Source organism: Diceros bicornis, chromosome 39 (genome assembly GCF_020826845.1).
Source record: "Diceros bicornis minor isolate mBicDic1 chromosome 39, mDicBic1.mat.cur, whole genome shotgun sequence".
In the NCBI taxonomy this organism is placed as follows: Eukaryota; Metazoa; Chordata; class Mammalia; order Perissodactyla; family Rhinocerotidae; genus Diceros; species Diceros bicornis.
This window is the reverse complement of record NC_080778.1, coordinates 16,944,407-16,969,336: the sequence shown is the minus strand read 5'-3', so window position 1 is coordinate 16,969,336 and position 24,930 is coordinate 16,944,407. Positions and strand designations below refer to the sequence as shown.

Genomic DNA, 24,930 nt, shown 5'->3' with positions numbered 1-24,930 from the left:
ATGAGAGCCCCATCCCCATGATCAACGCTGGCACAACCAGAGAGCCTAAAATCAGTTTAAAACAAAGGCACCCACCTTTGTCTTATCTTCGTACCCCAGGCTTTTAATAACATATTTTTTCATATGTTTACAGAAAACAGTCAACTGAGCTATTCGTGGAAAGGTTTGTGGGTTTGGTTGATGAGGTGGAGGAATATTACATTTCAGCTGGAAACACATCCCTAGAATGCCAAAACATTTATTCCAAAGTCTGGTTTCCTGGTGCAATCGGAGGCATGGCAATAGTGTGTCTGTTCGGAGACCGGGAGCTTGGGCCAGCAAGGCATCTGATCCAAGCGTATCCCAGAAGGCCTTTATTGTTAAATTATATTCTTCAGGAGAAACCACCCATGTCACATTTTGTAAACTTGATAGCCATATACTTTTGACTGGCATTCTATTTTAGCCGTAAGCCTATGATTTACAGCAAGCCTGTTCTCCCTGTTGCTCAGGATGGCAGTGGAAAGCATGGGGCACTTTCAGGCTCCCAGGATAAGGAGCAAAGGATGCTGGAGTTTGCTTCTCCCCAATAATGCTGACTCTAGCTGTGCCACACTGCTCCCCATGAGCAGACAGCAAGCTTCTCCTCACTCTCCACTGCCATTCATCCAGCTCTGTGCAGCAGCCCAGCTGCTGTGTCTGCCGGGAGGGGCTGCCAAGTGCCCTGCCTACTGGCTGCTTCCCGAATCCCTGCCATTCCACACACAAACACATCCACACACGCTCTGCCTCGCTCACACACGGAGCCACCCGCACATGTGAGCACATTCCTTCCTCCCTTCTCACTGTCAAGCCCTTGACTTCTCCAAGCCCATGGAACATTTCTGGAAAGACGCTCTTGATCCAGCAGGGTAGGATTGTTTTGATTTCTCTCTTCGTAGCTTGAGCATTTTGAGAAAGCAACTTACCTTTCTGGCCAGTGTCTGTATCCTAGCAGGGAGATGAGGATTTGCTGTTTTCCATGGGTTTATGTGTGCGTCTCCTTTTTCTTTCAAGACTTGTAGGATTCTTTGTGCAATTTCTATATAATTTGGCAGGTTCAGATTTTTAAGAGCCCTATGAAGTGCTTTTGCATGTGTTTAAAAAAGACATCTGAAAATTGGAAGTGTAATTTACGAAAACGAAATCATCTGTAAAAAAATTGCTTTGGAAAGTAATGGTTGCTGGCCATAAAGAGAAATATCTGTGATTCACCTAATGTGTTTTTAACCCTTTCTTTGCTTACAATGGATAGTTATTGATGCTAAGCTCAATTTTAGCTTCATAATAAATCAGCTACATCTGCATATTGTCCCCCAATAGTCTGTCTGTTCTTGTAAGAATTAGGTAAAATGTGTACTTATTAGTATTAAAATATCCAAAAATATTGCCATTAGTAACAGCAACCTTGGCATCCTTATATGCCATGAAGATTTGTCAGGTACTCTGTTGGGTGTTTCGGATAGCAATTACAGCAAAGTATTAACGGTTGTATCTGATGGTCATATCAGAGTCTATTAGGCTGGGGCAAAGGAAGTTTATTAAAAAGTATAAACTATCCAAGAATATGGGTGCACAGTATATTTACCTTATGTTTTTGTTTATATATGTGTGTGTGTGTATGCTTACCTTTTAATTCAGTTCAAAACTTTTTTCTATTCCTTTTTATCTGGATATTTGATTCTGCATATCCTAGCCAAAGTGAACCGAGAAGGTCCAGTTGTAGAATTAAAGAACAGAAATGTACCATTGCATTTTAAAATTTCTTGGTTCGACCAACAGTGTAACATAATTGCCAAGAATTTGGTTAATGACCTGAGGTTACGCCTTATATGAAAAGGTCACATTTCATATTCAGTTTTCTGAAGTTTTGGTTGCATAACCTGTGGAAGGCACGAACCCCGTGTGCTCCTAACCAAAGGTTTTTGTGAATCATCATTCACATGAGAATTCCTAATGGGAGGAAGTACAGTGCTGTGGTCCAACACAAACATACAAGTCCGACTGGGAGAATCTCAGAAGGTCCTGGCTAGAATGGACCACTTTGGAAGAATTTTGCGGATAAGGAAACTGAGGTCCGTCAGCATTCTCCAGATTGCAAAATGCAGCTCTTCCTATATGTACACCTTAAATCTCCACCCGCTTCTCCCTAGATGCCTTCTGTCAGTCCCTGCAGCTGCTAAATATAGCTGTCTGTGGCTGGCTGCATATGCAACCGTACACCCTATTCTATCTGCCATATCTCAGTTACAGAGTGGTCCTCCCCAGGGTCATTCTATGTACACACTACATATTTCCAGCCAACAAGGAGAGTGAATCAAACAGAGAGAGAGACAAACAGAGATAGATTGGAGTCTGGCACGGGGCACATAAGGCAGCACGTTAGAGAAAGCCGGCCCCTGAATTAGTCTTCCGAGTATGTTTTAAACCCCATCTTCCCTGGGCCACCTTTAGGAGATTGCTCGGCGCCCCCGCCCTCCTGCACTGAAGTTCAGCCTCCATCCAGCAGCGACAAGTAAAGTAAAGTTCAGGGAAGCTGCTCTTTGGGATCGCTCCAAAACAAGTTGCGCCCGGAGTGATGTTTAAGCCAATGTCAGGGCAAGGCAACAGCCGCTGGCCGCCTTCCAGCACCTTTGCGATGCATATGAGCTCGGGAGACCGGTACTTAAAGTTGGAGACCCGAGCCCGGGAGTTGGCGGAGCGCGCTCGCGCGGGGCTGCACTTGCTCGCGTCCGGCCGCGGGCTCCACGGGACGGGCCGGCTCCCGGGGCAGGGCCAGAGCCGGTGTCGCGGCGGGACATGCGCTGCGCCGCCTCTAACCGCGGGCTGTGCTCTTCTTCCAGGTGGCCGGCCGGCTGCTGAGCCCTCCGCCGCGCGGGGAGACGGTATGCGCCTTGCCCGCGGCCACTGGCCATGACCATGACCCTCCACACCAAAGCATCCGGAATGGCCCTGCTCCACCAGATCCAAGGGAACGAGCTGGAGGCCCTGAACCGCCCGCAGCTCAAGATCCCCCTGGAGCGGCCCCTGGGCGAGGTGTACGTGGAGAGCAGCAAGCCCCCCGTGTACGACTACCCCGAGAGCGCCGCGTATGACTTCAACGCCGCGGCCGCCGCCTCCGCGTCCGTCTACGGCCAGTCCGGCCTCGCCTACGGCCCGGGGTCCGAGGCGGCGGCGTTCGGCGCCAACGGCCTGGGGGGCTTCCCGCCGCTCAACAGCGTGTCTCCGAGCCCGCTGATGCTGCTGCACCCGCCGCCGCAGCTCTCGCCCTACCTGCACCCCCAAGGCCAGCAGGTGCCCTATTACCTGGAGGACGAGCCGAGCGGCTATGCCCTGCGCGAGGCCGGCGCTCCGGCGTTCTACAGGTACCCGCGCCCCCCGCCGCGCCACGTCGGGGTGGCCGCCGCGCGCCCGGCGGGCGGGAGGGAGCGGGGAGCGGGGCCCGCGCCGCCCCAGCTCGCCGGAGGCCGCAGGCCGCGGGGCCCCGGGCGCAGGAGCCGCGGGACGCGCCACCCCAGTGCCCGCGCGCGGCCGGCCCGGGAGCGATTTGCGGATCTCGCCTTCCGAGCGTCAAGTTCTCTCCCCGGGCGGCTTAAAAAGATTCTCTTCTTCACCCGCTGCCGTCTGCGTGACAGGCAGATCCGAAACCCTGTGCGCTTCCTGACTAAGCAGATGTTGGAAAGCCGTACAGAGCAGCAGTTATTTGCGGGGGAAACACCCCAAAGCAAATAAACACGGGGCTCTCTGAGTCCCTCGTAAATGTCCAGCTGTGGTATTTCGGGCTAGAGGTGTTTGGGGTTCGCGGACGTCAGAGTTTCATTTGTTGTTAGTATTTTAAAATTTTCTTTTAATGTGCTTGCAAAATTACCTTTCATCTAGAATTTCGGATTGGAAACATGCCCACTATGGTGGTGATGATGATGATGATGATTTTTGGGGGAAGAGATTTGTAGCACCTGCTTTCCCTCCTCCCATCGCACGCTCCAGGGCTTTAGGACTGAACTGCGCTCCTCAGGAGAGCAATACAGGGGTTGAATGGGTCTTAACAAGTTTCTGATTTCCCAGTTATCTGGCTGGGTCCGTGTTGAAGCAAATTGCTGGCATATGACTTCTGACAGCCGGGAATTTATAGGTGTCCTGTGAGTTTAAAACATGCCATATCGAAACACGAAGGTTTTGGAATACTCTCCTGCCAGCTAAGTTCCCTTTCTGGCCTACCGGGCAGAGAATGCCCCTGGTGCGGGTGCCGGGTCAGCTCGGTTCTTCACCTTTCAGTCGCTCTGGAAGAAGCGTTGGCAGTCCAGGACACAGGGGACACTTCTGTGACTTCCCTGTGACTTGTGTCCTTATTTTTTTTTTTTCTAGTAGACGTTATATTTTCCTCCTCCTTGCTCCTCTCCTTTCTCCCTTTTCTTGTTGATGGACCTGGGAAGGGTGTGTATTTCTGAATACCTGTGCCCTAGGCGCCCGCTGGACCAGATACCCTGAAGTGTGTTTGGGAGGCTCCAGGGCGCACACGTGGCTGGGCGCTGAGTTAGGCACTGCCTGACGGTACATTGGTGTCTGGACTTGCCTCCTGCCCTCGCCCAGATCCTTCTGCATTGCCAGCTGTGGACCGTTTTCTGTTTAGTATTCTATTTCCAGGGATATTTATAGCAGAAGAAACAGGAGGAAGGTGCAGATTGGCCTCAGAGAATACTGAAGGGCAGACTCTTGGGGTATCTGAACATACTTATATCCCTCAGCCTCCTCAAAGGACTTAAAAGCATCCCACAGCTAAGCAGGTCCAGCCTGAGTTATTATTTAAAAGACAAGCGATGAACAAAACTTTAAAAAGTTGGCATATTTCAAATTAATTTCACTTGTTTTAATTCAGGGTTAAAATGGAAAGAGAAAAAGAATTTATTCTGCCCCTCCCTTTAAAAAGTGTTAGAACAAAATATAACGATTAAGTCTAATTCACACAACATTTTAAACTCCTTGATGTGAAGAAAGGCACTGGTGTGAGATGAATTCCATAACCTTATGGTGGACTCCGGAAACTATTTTCTTTTCCATTTAATTTTCAGTTCTTTTATTGCAAATTAATGCCACTGAAATTCAATGGGCACTAATGAGACTGCTCCTTGGTAGATTATTTACTGCCTTGCTAATAATTACGAAGTGAACACGGTCAAATGAAGAGGGGATCACATTTTATTCAAAATTGTTCATCATCCCATAGCAGATAATATAACTATAATATGCCCCATCTTAAACTTTTTGCATTTGATGATATTCAAATACTTCTAGAATAATAAAAGAAATGACACAGAACTTTTAAAAATAAAGTAAAAAACTCACGCAAATGGGATTCTGTGTGGAAATTCAGTTTTAGAATGATTTTTCCTTTGTAGTTTACTTCCCGTAGCATCCTTCCTTTTTTGTTTGAATTCTGCCTCTTATTACCCAGGGAGGAAGTGAAGGGTCTATGCAAGTGTGGTTTCAAATGGTCATATGTTATTTAATATTTTTTCCCTGTCACTTTTCCTGTTTGAATAACTCTGGGTAAAAAAGAAAAGAATTGATTAGACTGTTTAAAGAACATTTAACTTTCTTCAGTAGTTATAAAAAGTTTTAGGGGCCGAAAGCAGTGTTTTCAAACTGCTTGTCATGACCTAGAGTATCATGAAAATGAGTTTAATGAGTCTAGAACTTTGTGTTGTTAAGGAAGAAAATAGAAAAGAATATAAGAGAATATACTAGAGGGCATAATATTTAGTAAGGGTGGGTTTTGTTTCCTGAAAATTTGTTTTAATTATACATACTTGTGTGTGCTGACTGTGATATAAAATATATTTCATACTGTGGGTTGAGGTCAAAGAAATTTGTAAGCTACTAGCCTAAAATTTTATGGTCAGTAGAAAACAAAAAATTCAAGTAAGTGGCTGGTTGTTTTATCTACACAAACCAAGAAGCTATTTTGATTGTCTTTATTTTACTTTCCCCCTATAAATTAGCTAGTGTCTTTAGACCAGTTAGATTAAGCCGAACTATTTCTGATTCTTAACTTTCCCGTTTGTAAAACTATCCGCTCAAATGTCCCACTGGGATGTTCAGAGAATTTACGTGAAATTCGCATCATTTACCATTAAGATGCTACGGTTACTTTCTTCAGTGGGCCACAATATGCAGCCATATCTTTGTATGAAGAAATATAATACATAAAAATGCCCTAGACATATAATAATGTGGTAAAGATTGTTTTATGTCCCCAAAAATTTTTATTAAGAGGGAATAAATTTGTAAATAGGCACACTGTGACTTTGCAAGATGTGTCTGACCTAAAATTTCGTGATGAAGGCAACCGGGTGTCACCTCATCCCTGGGTTCCTTTTTAGACTTCAAATAATTTAGGAAGTTTGAATACAACTAAAGAAGACACTTAATTATACCCACCATGATTTTTAAAATTCAAATTAAGTGTTTAACGCTCAGTGCTTATTTCAGTTTTATTACTCAGTGTTCTTAAAGGCTAAATATTGCCCACTTCTCCGAAAAACTCGACAAACATACAATCCTTTTGCATCCGAATCAATGCGCTATAATTTGTATACTTGCTGTATACATATTTTGAATGACTAATTTGTCCATTGGTGACCATTTGATACTATTTCTCAACTTGGAACAAGGCTCACCTCTAGGGAGAGATTTGAATAGCTCATTTTCAATTTTCCAATAGTTTTTTCCTTGTACTTAGAAAATTTATTTTAGCACGCTTTCTTTCTGCTCTCACATTTTTCATTCATTTAAATTGCTACTGTTTGCCCGACACTTTGGATTGGTCTAAGAATAGTTCAAGGAGCCTCAGATTGCATCGGGAATGAATGTATTTTAGGTTGAAAACGAATCATGTCTTCTATCCCGATTTCATTTTCACCTAATCCATGTGGCTTGTACCTGTTTGGTAGAAAGCCTCTGAAAGATAATTGCCACTTATTCTAATCTTCTTTCTCATACTCAGTTAATTTGGATCCCTGGATTACTTTTGTGAATATATTTAGGATATGACATTCATAATTTGGGAAAATTGAGGTTCAGTATTTTGGTTTCTTATTGTTCTAAAAGATAGGGGCAAGAAACTGACAATAGTGGAACAATAGGTATCAAGAAAAACTATAAAAGATGTCAAACTTTCCATTAATGATAAAACATTAGTGATTTTTGTCAAGTGAGATAGTTTGTGTGAAAGTGGTATGTGAGCTATACAAGCATTCAATATTTCATTTTATTCACATATTAATATTTGTTCTGGTGCTTTTGTAAGCTAGAAAAACAGTAGGGAAGAACAGATTTAAGTGTTCAGGAGTTTCACTACAAATATAGAATGAAGATAATGAAATCTTTTTCTATGGAAGCCAAATTTAAATAAAATCTTTATCACCATCTGCAATAGTTGTTTGCAGCCCAGGTTGTCATAAAGAACATTTATTTTATAGATACATTTTTTCAAAAGTCAAAACCCTGATTATGTGAAAACAGTTTTACACAAAGAAATATATGAATTTTAATTATATTTTCTAAAATGCAAACTCAGCACAAAACTAATATGTGTAACTCTTCCCTGTGACTTCAGTATTATTTTTAATGTAACTTTAGAAGAACACAGTAGAGAGATGAGCGTGCTAAACCTATTCCCTTCTTTTCCAGGGTACATTGAAAGGATAGGGCGAATTAGTCGTTTAGCTTAATTACAAGTCTCAGTTTGCTTATTAAAGAAAGAAAACCAGAGCGGCCATAACTGTTTAGAACCAAACTGCGTACTCCACAAAAAGGTGCTGTATAAATCCCCAAAATACGGCCACTTGAACACAAACCAACCAAAGTGAAAGTGTCAGGGATTTCATAGAAAGGAGGCAGTCCATCAAAGTCATCGAATAGTTTTATTTTATATTTTAAACTCTGCTAATGAATTGATGGATCATGTCATTTAAAAAAAGATGTGTCTGAGCTGTCCCTTACTCCATCCTTAAAGCACACCCTCATACGGCTCTCTGAAATCTGAGGAGTTAAGTGGGCTGGAGAGGAAGGGAAGCACCTTTATTATATTCTTGATCTGATAAGGGAAGAAATCGTAATTGCTGAGTTCTGCACCTTGGAGAATATTGTTAGGAATTATGAGGGAAGTTTTGCATTAATCAACAATAGTTTCAATTATGTATATATTTTTAGACCTTATTAAAAATATGGAGGATAGAAAGACACTTATTTTGTTTCCCACTGACAAAATTTTATGTATTTTAATAAAGTAATAATTTCAAGAAGCTAGGTCAAATAAGAAATGCTATGACTGACCCTTATAAGTGACAGTGGATGATGCTGATGGTGGTGGTGGTGGTAATGGTGAGGAGGAGGATGATGATGGCAGCAAAGAAGTGTTGGTGTCAGTTTGGGTAGGTAGTATTTCTGGATGCCCATTATATAGCCTGGAGACATTTATCCTATCCAGAAATAAAATCCTTTTATTTTGTGTACTTTGTGTACTTTGGTCATTTTTGTATAGTTGTAATTTAAGTAAATAGTCAAGAGTTCTGATAATGATATTATCAATAAAATTAATACCATAAATCTAATAAGTACCTATAATTGCTACACAGAAAATTAAAAAAGAAAAATCCAGACAAGCCTGAATTTTTTTGTTTCTCCTCTGAACTTTTCAGAGGGACAATCTCATCCTTAGTTTGCTCCCGTAATGTCTTCTATTTTAATTAAATATGTCGTTTTTAATGAGATAGCAGGTTGCCTTCTCTTGTGATTTTCTACTTTCTGAAGCTCCTGAGTTATGCTTGGGAAAATTATAGAAGTTCACTTCAAGTCAAGAAAGGTAATTAAGAAAGGGTCAGGATTAGACATTCCAAACAAGCCCTCGAGGAACTCACATGGGGATCTTCTTTCTGAGAGTTCCCCAAATGTTGTCAACTCCAAGAGGGCAAATGACCTCTGCTGTTGGTGTTCAGATTCTCACCTCCAACTCGGAAGTTGCAGAGCTGTCTGGTCCGAAGGCCGTGATTCTGCTTCCAGCCTATATCCTCCGGCCCCAGCTCATTGTCACTGTTCCCAAACAGTGGCACGTACAGGACCCCAGCAGCCGATGTGTATGTACCAGCCACTACTTCCCGGGCAGTTTTCTTGGCAACGTGACTCACTTTTCCCACAGAAAGACTTGGGATTTCTTCTAAGACCCTAAAAGTAAAAGACAATTCTCTCTTAGTTTCCTACAACTAAATGATGTTAGAAAAAGTAATCTTTGCATTGGCATACTTCCTTTTTCCTCCGCTGATCTTTTTTTTTTTTTAATAGTCCTTTCTCATATTTTCTTGTTTCTTTGCTTTATTTTTAGTGTTCTTTCTTTTAAACTTTTTTTGGCCTCTCCTCCCCTATCAAGCTTTCTTTTTTTCTTTTCTATTTTAATTGCTCCATCTGAGTATTCCCAGATTTTTCCTTCCACCTTTTCTGGTTTATTTCTTTATTGACCTGTTTCATCTGTTATTTTAATGAAATTTGGAACAGGGCTCAGCAGACTTCTTATCTAGCATGGGAAAGCCAGTGGTGTAAGAATATGCCTTCATAACCCAGAGTGGCATTAACTGTATTAGAATTTTCAAAAATGATTTTCTCTTGCCTCTAAGGATAGAAGCTTAAAACAAAATCAGGAAGAAATTTCCACTTAGTGGAATTGCTTTCACAATTCATTCATCATTTATTCATTTGGCTACCTTGGTCTAGACTGTGTAAGTCATCAATGGCATAGATGAAATAAAATGCATTTTTGTATTTCTAGCAGTTCATGTATCAGTGTTAGCATATAGCAGCCAGGAAATCTTATTGCATGAGTGGGTGAAATCCTAAGGCCTCGTTCTTCTGTCTGTGTATTTGGTATGGACATAACTAGAAGTGCGGCCTTGGCTGTTGTCTACTGGTGGACCAGGTTTCAGGAGTTCTAGATCCACGCGAACTTGCACAAGGCATTTAAAGCCAACTGTAATTTCCCACTCTGTCAACTAAAACACTTATTTTTGAATAATCATAGGTGCATCTGTGATTCATTTTACTTATATCATGAATGTATTTTAAATGGTGGTTTTTTTTTGTAAAACTTTCATAATGCAACATTGTTAGAAACATAATTGATTTTAAGGGTCCTTTATACTAACTTCCGTTTCTGATTTTTTTTTTTTCTTTTTGAAGACCTTACAAACGGTGGTATTTATTTCTGCTGGAATATTTCAAGCGATTCAGCGAGAAAGGATGTACACTCCAATTTGAGCACAAGATACAATTTAGTTATACTGAGAAGTTATTTTCTTTAGCTATTGGAAAAAACTTGTGGGGTCTTCAGAAGCCTCTTTGATTTCTGATAGGAGGAATCCCTGAGCACTGGTCCAAACGGAGACGAGAGCTTATTCATCACTGTATTTCTCTCAGCCCTTAGCAAAGTGCACAGCACGTGAAATCCTGAGGAGCTGTTAGTTGAATGAATGGCTGGTGGTGGGCAGGGGGTATCAGTTACACTGATTTGCTCAGGTCTTTTGGCTGGGAGAAAGGCCATTCAAGAAGGCATCTTAGATGTGCTTGGAAGAATTTGGGGAGTTTGTGAATCCCTCTCCCTCAGGAATAAAAGTAGGAAGAAGGACTCCACAGAGTATTCCAAGTACAGTCGATACCCATTATTTACGGATTCTGTATTTGTGAATTCGCCTATTGCTAAAATTCAGTTGTAACCCCAAAATCAACACTCAACAGCACTTTCTCGGTCATTTGCAGACATTTGCAGAGTGGTGAAAAACTTGAGTCATCCGGCATGCGTGTTCCCAGCTGTGGTCAGACCAGGCGACGCTCTGCCTTCTTGTTTCAGCTCTCGTACTGCAACCAAGTGTCCTGTTCGGGGTCTATTTAGTGCCATGTTTTTTTTGCATTTTTGTGCTTTTTGTGGGTTATTTGGCTGTTTAAAATGACCCCCAAGCATAGTGCTGAAGTGCTGTCTAGTGTTCTCAAGTGCAAGTAGGCTGTGATGTGTCTTATGGAGAAAATATATGTGTTAGATAAACTTCGTTCAGGCGTGAGTTACAGTATTGTTGGCGGTGAGTTCAATGTTAATGAATCAATGATATAATTTAAATAAGATGTCTTTCAACTGAAGCACACACGAAACAAGGCTATGTATTGATTAGTTGATGAAAATGTTATGACCAGAGGCTCGCAAGAACCTGATCTTGTATTTCTCGTAGAAGCAATGCTTCCGTATTCACTAACTCAGTGTTTGTGGCAACTTCATGGAACATAACTACTGCAAATAATGAGAGTTGATTGTATATAATAGAATGATTAAAGCATGGGTATGGGAGCCAGGCAGCTTATGTTTCTGGCTTGACTCCTGCCTGGTTGTAATCTCTGATTCAATGTGCCTCAGTTTACTCATCTGTAAAATGCCAATTGAAATAGGACCTACATCTTTTGATTGTTGTGAGGATTAAACCAATTTGTAGGTGTCAAGGGCTTCAAACATGCCCAGCACAGAGCAAGCTATTATTTTTTATTATTTCTTTAGAAGGGAATTGGCAGCTTTATACCAAAGAAGGTGAATATGCGAGCTCTGTAAGAGTCTGGAGTGTTTGTAACTTCCCTATATTTGTTTATTTTACCTTCAAAAGACCAACTTTAATACCCTATTGTAATTAGAAGTTAAGCTTTTCCTAAAGGAAACAGGAAGCTAGTGTTTCTTGAAATGCTGACTATATACCAGGGACTGGGCTAGAAAAACAAAGCAACTATAATCAACTCCAAATAAGTAAAAATAAATAAATCAATAAAAAGAGTGAGGGGCATTAAGTCTTGTGGGTGAAGCAATGGCAGAGAGGGAAGGAGTTGAAACTGAGGTAAGCAGTTGATAAAGAAGCTATGACGTACGGAGGGCAAGGAGGGAATTTTTCTGTGATTTGGAAAAAAAGAACACGGAGTAGGAAGAGAGACTGGAGCTAACATTTATAGAGCATCTACAAAAGTGGATTTTCAACCCTGGCTGCACGTTAGAATCAAGGATGACTTCAGAATCATCCAGATGATTAAAAAACTACTGAGATCTGGCCACATCTCAGCAGCTCTGATAACTGCTCTGGAGTGGAAGCTGGAATAAGCAATTAAGAAAACAAAACAAAAAAACTCCATGGGTTTTTCTCCTGTGTAGTCCACTGATTCGCAGTCTCCCAGCATTTCTCTAAGTGCTATCGTATTTAATCTTCCTACAGCTATCTGTTGTGCTGTTAGGAGAGGTCCCATAGTGTGCCCTGGAATTTTGCTGTATTCTAACCCTGAGGAGGACTATCAAACCCAGGTCTGCCTGATGGCCAAGTCTTCATTTCATTGAGCCACTTGGGTTTCAGAAGCAGAGTGTAAAAGACTGCCAAGGAGAAAGATGATAGTAACACTAATTTCTGCTCGTCATCTTTCCACACTAAGATGTAGCCAGTTGCGTTTTTCCTGCATGATTTAGGTTTTTGTTAAGGGTTTAGATAATTGGAGGTAATTGAAGCCCTTGAACCTTCCCCGCCAATGGGGTTCTCTTTCCTGGAGTTCTTCTGATAGTCGCCACACACTAAACTCTAGCGTTGTTTATTCAACTTTAAGCCCCTAAATATCAGTATAATTGATTAATTGCACCAAATTTCAAGTTTCGTGTTTGGAAAGTTTCTTGAAGTCTTTAATGTGGAGGACTTAATTGAAGTTCTCCTTGTGTACTCTTTTCTTCAGGAAATATTTGCAGAATTCTTTCTGCAAATAAAATGTGTGTTATTTTTAATGCTCCTCCCCTGCCATTTTGCATTTTAGAAGATTCATTTATTTTTATTTTTATTTATTTATTTATTTGGTGAGGAAGATTTGCCCTGAGCTAACATCTGTTGCCAATCTTCATCTTTTTGCTTGAGCTAACATCTGTGCCAATCTTCTTCTACTTTGTATATGAGATGCTGCCACAGCATGGCTTGATGAGCGGTGTGTAGGTCCACACCTGGGATCCGAATCTGTGAACCCCAGGCTGCCAAAGCAGAGCGTGGGAACATAACCACTATGCCACTGGACTGGCCCCTAAAAGACTCTTTATTGATAAGTGAAATGGGCATCTAGGCGCTCTGCCTTGGCATGAAAGCCCAGGGCATAGTTTGGTAAGGCTTTCCCATATTGGTCAATTCTCAAGGCTACTCTTTTCTTCCTGTGACTCTGCCCAGAATCAGGAGCTGATAGCAAGTCTTTGGAAATCTTAAAAATGTATATAAGTGCACCTCCTTGGGTTCGATGTGAACATGGATCTCTCCCAGTGCCCGCACAACTTGAAATACAGGTTCTAGGCCCCACACAATGAGGGGCGATCAACCCACTGACCCAGGGCTCTCTGGTTCTTTGCTCTTTGTTTTTGATGCTCAGCAATTGTGGCTGATGAAATCAAAGCTGCTTTTCTACAACAAGCCCAATGCTCTTTTGAGAAGTCTGTGGTTGAAATTAAGAAATGGCTAGCAAAGTTATCAGGTACCTTGTAGAAGCATTCACAGGTTCTAGCGTTTCTATGTTGAGCAACTCTAGTTCACAGAAATGCAGTATGAGTCATTTTCTAGTATGTTTTAAAAACACAGACAAGAAGTTTCTTCTCAAATGTGTCTTATGTCATTCTCTCCTTTCTCTACACACGGTCGTGACCATTTCTCTGTTATTACTGTAATAGATTCCTTACGATTTTTCAGCTTTTGAGCTCTCAAACTCTGTTAAATTTTCAGTTTGCTACCAGAACATATTAACCAAAATATGTACTTGATCTCGTCCTTCCTCTGCTTAAAAGCCTTCAGTGGCTTCTCACTAGTCACAGAAGACATGCATATTCTGTAGTGTGGCATTCAAAGCCCTTGTAATTTGATTCCAAACAATCTGCTATCACTCCATGAAGCTCTTGTTCAAAACCATATTTAAATGGCACTTTCCCACTTCTGTTCTTCACGGTCATCTCCATCTCCACCCGGCATTCTTTCAGTGTTCACTGTGCACATACAGCATCTTTTTCGGTACCTCTATTATAGCAATCACCAAAGAATGCCTGTCATTATGGTTGTAGATAGATTTGTCGCCCTCTCTTTTTAATAGATTTCATTAATTTTATAGACTAATTTAATAGATTTTATTAATTAATGTATGTATTCACTCACTCAGCAAGCTTTATTGAATGTTGATCATGCACTGACTTCTATGGTAGTTACAGAGATTGGACACTTTGTCATCAAATTACTCATAGTCTAATGAGGGAAATGACAAATATATAGACAATTAAAAAACAGTGGAGTAAGAATTGTCGTGGAAAAGGAATCATGAGGGGCACTGCAGAGGGGCACTTGACCAGCTGGAGGGCTCCCTCTGTGGATACAGAGGTCTGAACGGCTTTGATGGAAGGGGGATTTAGCCAGGCACAGAGAAGGGCAGGTGAGGCTGTGAAGAGATGCTGAGTCTTGTTCCCTGATATTCCCTACAGTTCCAGCCCAGTTCCTTGGACAGAATAACTGCTCAATAATTTATACAGCCAAACTGTTGAATTAATAACATAAGGGTACATTGTTAAAAATCACAGAAATAATTTTAATAATACCAATAACTAGTATTTTTTGAGCACAGTGCACTAGGCACCTTGCTGAAATCCTTAAATGGATGATCTTGTTAAATCCTTATACCAACTGTAAGAGGCTGGTCCTGTTGTTATCTTCATTTTATGGATGAAGAAACTAAGACTTGGAGAAGGGCAGTGACTTGCCCAAGGTCACACAGCTAGTAATGGAGGAGGGTTAGGGATTCTAAATCTAGAAGTTGGACTCTGGAGCTCAAGTTTTAACGCACTATATTATGCAGAAAAATTGACAGATGTCTTCCATCACTGATCGATTTACTTGGCAGTTGGTTTGTTAATTCCTTGTAATATCTTTATATTTAGTTTTGACAATGCTTTAATCTTAGACTATGTCCCAATGCTGCTGCTTTTAGTTTTATGGGAAATGGCAATTTTTATAATGCTTGCTAAAGGCATGTTTAAACAACTTTCCATGATGTAGGGGGATGTTTTCCCTTCTAATATCTGAAGGAAACATTAAATAAAATCCTCCAGAGACTTCCTGATAGCAACCTCATGCATTTCTCTATATGTGAAACCCACCCGTGAATTTGAAATCTGGATAGAATTGTCGTGTTCATTTGGTTGAGTCCTCTCTTTATATAGATAAAATCATAAAATCACAGTATTTTAAATCTAGGAGGGACCTTAGGTGTCATGTATTCCTACCTCTTTATTTTCCAAATGAAGCAATTGAAGTCTGGAGAGGTGAAATGACTTCCCCAAGGTTTCCCAGCTCGTGCAGGCAGAGTGAGGACTAGAACCTATGTCTGCCTCCAGCCCACTACTTCATGCTAACAGATGGAGGCATGACCAGCCTCTGTTCACTGAGGATGTGGAGGCCACTGTACTCTTTGTTGTAGTTCTAGCAGGTAGAATGGAAGCTCAAGCAAAGTGGAATGGAAGAATGCTTGATACTCATTGCTGCAAAACCGTAGCAATGGCTAAAGGGAATGCACTATTCATGCCTGTCTAGACAGGCCATCTGTTTATTTTTTATTTTAATTTATTTTATTTTAGTGAGGAAGATTGGCCCTGAGCTAACTTCCATGCCCATCCTCCTCTATTTTATATGTGAGATGCTGCCACAGCATGGCTTGATGAGCAGTGTGCAGGTCTATGCCCGGGATGTGAACCTGCTAACCTGTGAACTGTGGGCCACCGAAGCAGAGCATGTGAACTTAACCACTACACCACCGGGCTGGCCCTAGACAGGCCATCTGTTTACCTGTTATATGGTCCATGTAAGAATTTTTAACCTTGGTGTGCCACTTTAGTTTTAAGGATCTCTTGTAGACTTATTTCCTATACTTAACATTTAGATGATTTCCTCTCAGTTCTAATAACTGTCTCCTGTTTACTTTGTGATCAAAGATTTCCTTTCTTGTTTTTCTTTTTTCTGTTTCCAGGCCTTCGAGGTTAGGACTGACCTTACCAGTTTCTCTGGAGACTTCCACGGACTCCTTTCAGATTTCTAAAGCAGTTGGGTGCTATTTTTATTCCACAATTACCAATGTGAAATGGAACTTGCATTATTTCATAATAGATATTTCACCTTAGTATTGGCAAAATTAAAAAATAATTCAATCTGTGCTTGACCTGGTAGCCAGGTTACAATAGAAATTTTTTGTAACATAGTTCCTATGTTGAAAAACCTGTGTCTTCTTTGAGGCTAATTACTAAACCCAATGTTGATTATATACGGTTTACTATTAAGTTTTTCCTCTTGTAGTTTAATATTGTTTCAGGAAATGAAATGTAAGTTTAATAAGAATAGCAATTGATGGAACCCTACATCCTAAGTATAATTAATGTTCCTGATAAATGTGTTAAAGAAGGGCATAGTTGATGGGTTGTATCTGTACTAAACTGATTTGACACCATTTATTCAGTAGAAATTTATATTTATCAGGATGGTATTTATAAGTAAACAAAACTGTAATATTTTTTCACTTTCAATTTTTTTTAATGAGTTAAAGAACTGTTAGAATTGTCAATTAAAATATGTTAAAAGGAGATATTAATAATCTTACAGTTTGCAACACTATAAAGGGAGCATGTAGGAATTAAATATGCTTTTATTAACATTCTATGACTCTTATATGTGTGAAAGAAAAACAATTTGAGAGGATAGAAGTTAGTCTAGACTTCTTGAGGTTGCCCTTCCCATTTTTTTTGTGAAAAATTGTAGACTAAAATGTGTTTTCTTCTGGTTGTGAAAGTGCTATCAATATTGTCTCAGCAAAATGACTTCCACTAAGAAGTTGAGAACAAAACTACCATAGTGGTATTTTGAGAAGCTTTTGCCCTGCATTCTGCAATCTGGTGGCTCCGTGCAGAGAGGTGATAATATACACAGAAAGGACGATTATGTCAATGGCAACTTTTTCTAAGTCAATATTTCTCCTCGGAAGATGATCACTTGAATCTTCTCAAAGTCTAAGCTAAAACTTTATAATTGGATCTACAGGAAGGAGAGCAGCAGCAGGTGGACAGAAAGTGAGAAAGATCAATTAATTTGAAGCCACATCCCTCACAGTACTGTGCTGATAGCCCTTATCCAGGAGTGAGCTTCTCTTTGGTGACCTAAGCTATGTGAATCGGAAGGTACATCAGTCTTTTAAACTCTTGGTAATTTTAGTAAATGGGTGAACATTAATTTAACGTTCTCTCCTGTTGGCCCAAGAGTTAATGCACCTTCAAAATTGCACAATTTTGTCCAAAACAGACTTTTGTCTCTAGACGAGAAAAGCATGGTTAAGCCTGTGATAATTAACCTTTCCCACTGTCCGGAACTCAACTCTAATTTCTGCCGGACTCGTGTATCTCTGTTGCCTTCTCTTAAAAGCATCGTATTTAGGAATGCCAAATAAAATACAGGATGCCCAGGTAAATTTGAATTTCAGATAAATAACAAAAAAATTTTTGGTATAACTGTGCCCCATGTGATATTATACTAAAACATTCTTTGTTGTTTATATGAAATTCAATCTAACTGGGCATTTTGTATTTTTATTGGTCAAATCTGGCAGCCCTAGCCATGATGCTTCACTGTTTACTGTGTTTCAGTTTTGAAGCCTGAAGTTTGTCTTTTATAGCTCCCACTTCTAGCTGGTACACAGATGTCCCCGTATCTTTTCCTACCAGGAAAGGAGGCACACCGATGTAGAATTTGCACACTTAATGTCATCATTATTGATTCTAACGAAGGACATAGGTTTAGAGTAAACAGAATGATATGGCTGTTCATTCTATTACTTGAAATGATAGACAAAGTACAAGGGAAAATATTACAATGTAATATTACAATATTACAATTCTGCATGAGGAGAAAATCAATGTGTAGGATCTAGTAAAAAGAGACCTTGCCGTCAGAACTACTAATTATTAGTAATTACGTGACTTTTATGAGTGAATAATATAGTGAGTGCTATAGAAATAACACTTTTTTTATTGGTTGTCTTGGGGGAATTCTCTTATTTTTGCAGCATTATTGGATTTCAGAAAATAGTAGTTTAGATGGATAATTCTCTGAAGTGCTTTCTAGAGTGTGGAAGATTTAGAAGAAAAACAACAACTCCTATCTAGATGAAACTTTAAATAGATCTGCATTCTCTCCTTCTCTACGTCTGTAGCACGGGGAGGTGGCTGACTTGATAGCGGGAGAACTTCAGCTCGGCCCTGGGGGCTTGGGAGGTTGGCGTGCTGCGTGACGGGCTTCGATGCACGGTACCAATTGGCTGTAGGGGTGCTATGCGGTATGGGGGATCTCCAATGCATGGACACAATGGAGTTTGTGAAGAATCAAGGCTATGGGGTAAAAAAGGAGACGCACATGAGTCAGTGAGATAAGGAAATGCTCTAATAATCTTCTGAGCGTAGGTCAGATAACTGTACGTGGGTAATTTTCGGAGGGGAAATTCACTAAAGTCTTTTTGGTGCGACCGTGGGGGATTGCAGCACGAATGAGAATCCCCAAGTCCTCAGACATATTTCCTTTTACTCAGTCCTCACCCAAGGACCCTGAAGAACTCCCAGAGTCACCCTCCAAGGCATAGCCTTCCCGGTAAGAGTGGGGGCAAGGCTAGAAGTGTGTTCTCCAGGCTTCTCAGGTGCTTAAGAAATTGGTTGCTTTAGCTGGAGGCGGCTGAGGCCTCTGGCTAACAGCTGAGTGATATTGCCCCAATGGGTTGTGAGCCAGGTTTGCACTGGGGACGGGAAAGCAGTGAATCAAAGGTTGGTTGGTTTCGTTGTTTGCTTTTGGCTTCATAGCCTGCGTATAGCTTGCACAACTACAGCAGAAGAACCAGGAAGAGTGTTTCAAAGCTAATTATAGAAAGTTTTAAATACCGCTTATATGGGTAATAAAGATATAGAATGTTGATTTTCCTCCGACCAAGGCCAAGTCTTGTAAGAAGATTGAGTAAGTGGCATGGAGACTGGAAATCTGAGCCCTTATCCCCAGAGATTTCAGGTTGCTTCTGACTCCACCGTCTAGACTAAACCATCAGAGGATACTGTCTAGAAACTGGAGGAAACTCTGGAGGCCGCTGTCCAGAAATGAGAGGAAACTCTTCAAACGCAGAGGCAAGAACATGCCAGCCTGTGCTGGGAGGCCTGAGACACTGATGTTTCCAAACAGTAACAGAGCAGCGGTTTTTTTTTTGCTTTTTTTTTTTTTTTTTCATTTCACAGTATTAATTAATTCCATTTTCAAGGTCAGATGGTTTAAAAAATCATCTGAAAATTCCTAATAAACAATATACCTCTAATTTACAGCCTTTTTTGATTATACAAATGCACCAAGTCTTTTAAAAACAAATTCTGCCCAATCCCGGGCAGATTTTTAGAGCAAATCCATTCTGGAGAGTGGCTGTGACCCTGGAATCCCAGCCGTGACCTTCTCAGCTGGCTGCCTGAAGTAGTCCTAACTCTGTATAGTGGCCACTCCGTGGCGGCAAGGTGATGGGGCAGGCCTTTGCTGACGTATCTATAATCCTTGGGTTTGGTCTTCACGATGTTCTGGAGGGTGTGGGACAGCTGCAGGCCCAGGCTATCCATCACGTTGATCGGGTAGTCAATGTTGGTGGCCAGCTGCTTGGTGGGATGAAGGGGTCAGCTCAGGGATCTTGTAGGTGTCCTGTCTACTGGAGATTCATGCTCTAGAACGCTTTGCTGTATGAGCTTTGCTGACTTCCTGGGCACCACTTTGGGCCGTTGGTCTAAGGAGGAATTGAAATCGCTGTTTGGCAGTCTGGGTTAGAGTGACTAATGCAGTCTGCTGACACGCTCTGGCCTCACTCTGGTGATGTTGTAAAACCTCCACCTAGGTTGGAGGCTGGATGGCTGACCCAGTTTGCCCGTTCATTCGTTCGTTCATTTAACAAATATTTATTGACCATCTGCTCTACATCAGACACTGTTCTAGGCACTGAGAAAAGACCACCGGACAAATCAGACAAATCAGTGAAGGTTCTGTTGCGAAGGTGACATTTAAGCAAAGATGTGAAATGGGGAAGGGAACAGTACCATGAGGGTATCCCAGTGAAAAGTATTTCAGGCTGAGGTTGGAGCAGTGAAAAGGCCCTGAGGCAGGAGCATGCCTGGTGTGTGTGAGACACAGAAGCCAGAATGACTGGAGTGGAGTAAGAAACTGGAGGTGAGTAAGGAGAGGAGTGGAGGGGTTGGAGTGGGTCATCGTCAGGACTCTGGCTTCTACTCTGAATGAGTAGGAGATCCACTAGAGGGTTTTGAAGAGATGAATGACCTGATCTGCCTTTTTATGGTGAAAGTTTTCTGACCTTTACAGATAACAACCCTTCATGTACTCATCACCCAGCTTGGACAATTATATTTTAATTGTAAATATTTCTGTATGCATTTCTAAAGGATGAGGACTATTTTTTTAAAGCACAACTATACATCATTATCCTATTTTAAAAGTTAACATTATTTCTTTAAATATCAAGAATTTGAATGAATTCATACTTTGAAGGTTGAGCTGGTGGGATTTCATGACAGGTTTAATGTTACATGTGAGAGAGGAGTCAAGGATTAGACAGTAATTAAAATCTTTTTCAGTGTCATACATTTATTGGAAGACTACTATATATGTACTTGAAAATAGGTTTTAAAGATTAACATCAGCATCTGGCTCCAGGATTTTTAGTTTCTTTTCATAAACATTTCCAATGCCATCAATTCTCCAGCTAAAGAAAATATTGTTTTTCCTATTTTCAGATGAGGAAAAGTGACGCAGAGTTACTTACGTGTTAAGTAACTTATTCTAAAGTCCCTTAGATAGTGGTTTAGAAAATTCTGGCAAACTGGGAGTTACTTATCCAAACTTGACATTTCTGTTGCTCTATGACTTATGGGAAATTTGGGCAGGCAATTGGGCACAGATCAGGACTGATTTACAAACGTTTCAAGGTACTTAAAATTATTTCAAGGACTATCGTGAAACTAGTTTCATATGATTGAATTGAATTGTTAAATTGAATTCGACCTAAATAAATTTGAAAGATTTATTGGCTGCCTCCTATATATAAGATGTTGCTCATAAGAATTCCACAGTCTAACAGGCATGAAACCTGTGTAACCACTAATTGCAATACAGTGTGAAGGGGGTCCGAGAAGATGTGGGTACAAGATATAGAGGGAGCTGAGTGGAGGAGTTGAGTCTGAATGCAATTAGGATTTGTCTAGGCTCGCAGGGGCTGGGCATCGATATTGTTGGCGGGAGACAAGATGAGCAGAGGCATGAGGGGGCAAAGACATGGCAGATTGGAAGTGCCCATAACTGGTTACTGGATACAGAGTACATAGAAAATGGGTGAAGCGGCAGCAGGAGATGTCTGGAGAGAGGTTGAAGTGTTTTAGAGAGCACTTTGCATATGTTACCCAATCAAAGAGATATTAATAGCATGCCAAACTCCAAAACTCCCAATAAGTTATAGAATTGCTGCCTCTGGTAGGGCATATCACGCCCGCCAACCCAATCTTCTCTCGCCATGAGATCCATATGGTGTGTGGCTCTATATGTATCCCATATTTTCCTCATGTCTCCAGATGACGCAATCTGCCAATGTTGTCATTGCTGCACTACAGAGTGAGGTATTGTGTCTTCCTAGAGGTATGCAAGACTTTTTTTCTTTGTTGTATCAGCAGCAAAACAATAGGTTGCTCTTTGAGCTTGCTTCCTGTAGGGTGGATAGCAAAATCAAAGCCGAATAGTCCTGAAGATTTAGTTTTAACTTTCACATCTAAGAGAGCCTTTAGTACTGACCCAGAGGTGTTAACATTTCTGGTCACTGATGGTGTTTAAATTTGTGTTAACATTGTGTTTTGTGTTAAATTTGGCCTTAGCAATGATAAAGTTGCTCTGTGCAAAAGAACCTCTGTTCATTTTAAACTATATCTAAATTGTCTCCTATTTAGAATCTCTCCTTTGCTTTGGCACTCTCTCCAGCCATGCGTGCTAACCTGGGCAGTGCCACAGTAAATGATTTATGTCTACTTTGTCTTAGAGATCTCAGCTACGTTTTCTTCTATTCAAGTTCCCACCTCAATCATTGTTGATAGAGCTCAGTGAACTGAGAATATGTCAAATATACAGAAGTACTTTCCCCCTTTTCTTTGTCTCTCCATTTCTTGTCTCCCTTCCCTCTATTTTTTTTTCTTCCTGTCTTCTCATGCCTCTTATTAAAGAAGTGACATTTTTCTGGGAAAGTCCTTTTAGAGTTGGAAACACAATGGCCACCACTGACAGCTCCCCCTGATGGAATGGATGTTTGTCATCTTTAATTGGTCATGGGAGGGAGTGCTGAGTAGACTTAAATGCAATGTTACCACTTCTTCCCAACTCATCTTTTATGCATTTTATTACCCTTGAGAAGAAGTTTTGAAAAATGGGCTGTGGCAGTCGTTAGAAGAAATTCTAGCTGCCTCCACATGTTATTGTTGGGTAGAGACATGGGACAGAATCATGGTCACACAATCGTAGAGCTGGAAAGGAATTTAGAAAACGTAGTTGAGACTTCTCATTTTACAGAGAAGAAACTGAGACTCAGAGAGGTTTGGTGACTTGCTTAAGCCACACAGCTGCTGTTGGCAAGATTTGTGTAGAACCCAAGAGTTCTGACTCAGTCTAGAACTTTTCCACCACAATACCCTGCCTCCCTTATTTTATCCTCAAGTTTATTACATTTGCAGCAATGTGATCCCTAATGACATACAGATTCCCAAATAATTTTTTTAAGTAAAAATTTCCATTTGCGATTTTGGACATGCTTGTGCGGACTTTTTATGTGATGACATATTGTCCCTATCTCTCAGATAGGATGATGAATTGAATGATATATGGATCACACTTAAAAGCAGACCAGAGGCCAGTGTTGGAGGAGGATTGTTTTTGGTGTTTGGAGTTCTGTGCCTGCAGTGCCTTTTCCAAAGGCTCAAGTCTTCTTCCTTGAGTTGTCTGCTTTCCTAGGGCAGAGGCTATCCTTCTTCTCTTCCTTCTGTTCCCCCTCTTTCTCCTCCTCCTTTTGTATCTGTTCTTTGTCCTGGTATGTTCCCTGGCTGATAGTAAGAAGATGCTTATGCAATGCTGTTGAATGAATAAATGAATGAATGAATGAATTTCTTAATATTTCCGCATGTGAGTAGATTCTTATTCTCCTAACTTGGTGTCATATTTTTTTGTGTGGAAATTAGACTGGAAATCAGACTTGTTTTAAGAAGGTGTGGTGTCAAACCGAATCTCTCTCTTGACTTACCTCTTTTGTTTCCTCCATATGCCTAATTTCCTGTATCTCACTTTGGGCTTCTTGTCCTTACCATTCATTAGCACTTGCAACAGGTTTGTGCGAGTAGAAAAAGGAGAGGTGATGAAGCTCAAATCGGGTCATTTGGTTACACATTAGTGACTGATAAAAGATATTGAGTAAATGGGGTTTTTAGGGAATTTTGTGCCAGGCTCTTCTTGTTTCCCATTAGTGTGGAAAGTCAACACTTGCTTGTATTTTGGGGTGAAGATATTTTTCTTGAGTGGTAAAAACCTCTTGACATTTTACAGAGAGCCTTAAGTTTTGAATGGTGAATGGTAATGTTCTTTGTGTGTAAAGAATTTCAGAACTCTTGTATATGAACATTAACGACATATCCTTTCCTATTTGTTTGTGAGTTAAAATAGGTACTTTCTGTAGTCATATTTTTAGGAGACAGTCAGACTCTCCTTAAACCATTCTCCTGTATGACTGTCAGCTCCATTCACTCTGTTTTCATGGAACTCAACACAGTTTTCAACTTTTGCACTAGAAAGTGAATAAGCATTTTTCCTTAAAAACGTATTATTGGCCTTGTAATAAGTAATTGTAGACAGATTCTAATGGGATTACTATTTATGAGTTTGGGGATGAGATCTGAGGTAACGACTTTGTTCCCAGATGTGACATACTCTACTTTTGGTTTGGGATGCAATTGGGTGGAGTTCCCAAGAATTCCATTCTCTGTTGGGAACTGGGCTCTGCAATCGACTGCCGGGGTCCTTGACTCCACCATTTCCTGATTGGATGGCTTTGATGAGTTACCTAATCTCTCTGTACCTTGGTTACTTCATTTTTAAAGCAACTACGGTTATAATAGTACTGCTTGAGGTAGTTTTAGGGTTAAATGATTTAGTTACATGTAAAGCACTTAAAATAGTGCCTGCCACAACCATCAATTTAGTGTGAAAATATGTTTGCCTGCTCCCCCAGCTCCTTTTATCTTGCTAGACCAAAGGTCATGCTGGGTTTTCCAGAAGTCCGGGGTGTGTTCTGAACTTTGAGCAGGAGCTGAAATAGCAGCTATAACTCTGTCCCTAGATAATTTAGTGGAGCTGCATTGAACTACATATATCACCAGTCATTTTTGGGAAGAAGTTTTCTTTTGCACTTTTTAAGGAAGAACGTTATCTGCCTCTGTTTATTAACTAGAAGAGACAATAAACAACAAATAAAATTATACTGATTAAATGGATAATACGAGGCAAGAGATAAAGTTTTCAGATAAGTGCTGTAAAGGAGCTAGAGTCTTTAATTTCCAAAAGAGTTGAAAGATCTAGTTTTGTCATCCAAGAAATAATTCTTAACTTGCCTACCCCAGAACATAACTACCACATGGTTTAGGGGGTTGCCCAAATCTGGCCCAGGACTCATTTAACTTGAGATTTTCTAAAAATGAGATTTAGGATT

General features: G+C 40.8%; 1 protein-coding gene across 2 annotated transcripts in view; it reads left to right on the top strand.

Annotated features, from left to right (window-relative positions):
* The first annotated feature begins 2,872 nt into the window (after nucleotides 1–2,872).
* Nucleotides 2,873–24,930, top strand: part of ESR1 (estrogen receptor 1) — a 253,330-nt gene continuing 231,272 nt past the window's right edge. For both annotated transcript variants that reach the window (XM_058534133.1, XM_058534134.1), the window contains exon 1: nucleotides 2,873–3,383. In XM_058534133.1, coding sequence (XP_058390116.1) covers nucleotides 2,932–3,383 — 452 coding nt within the window. In that variant the 5' untranslated portion in view covers nucleotides 2,873–2,931. The remainder of the gene's footprint in view (nucleotides 3,384–24,930) is intronic.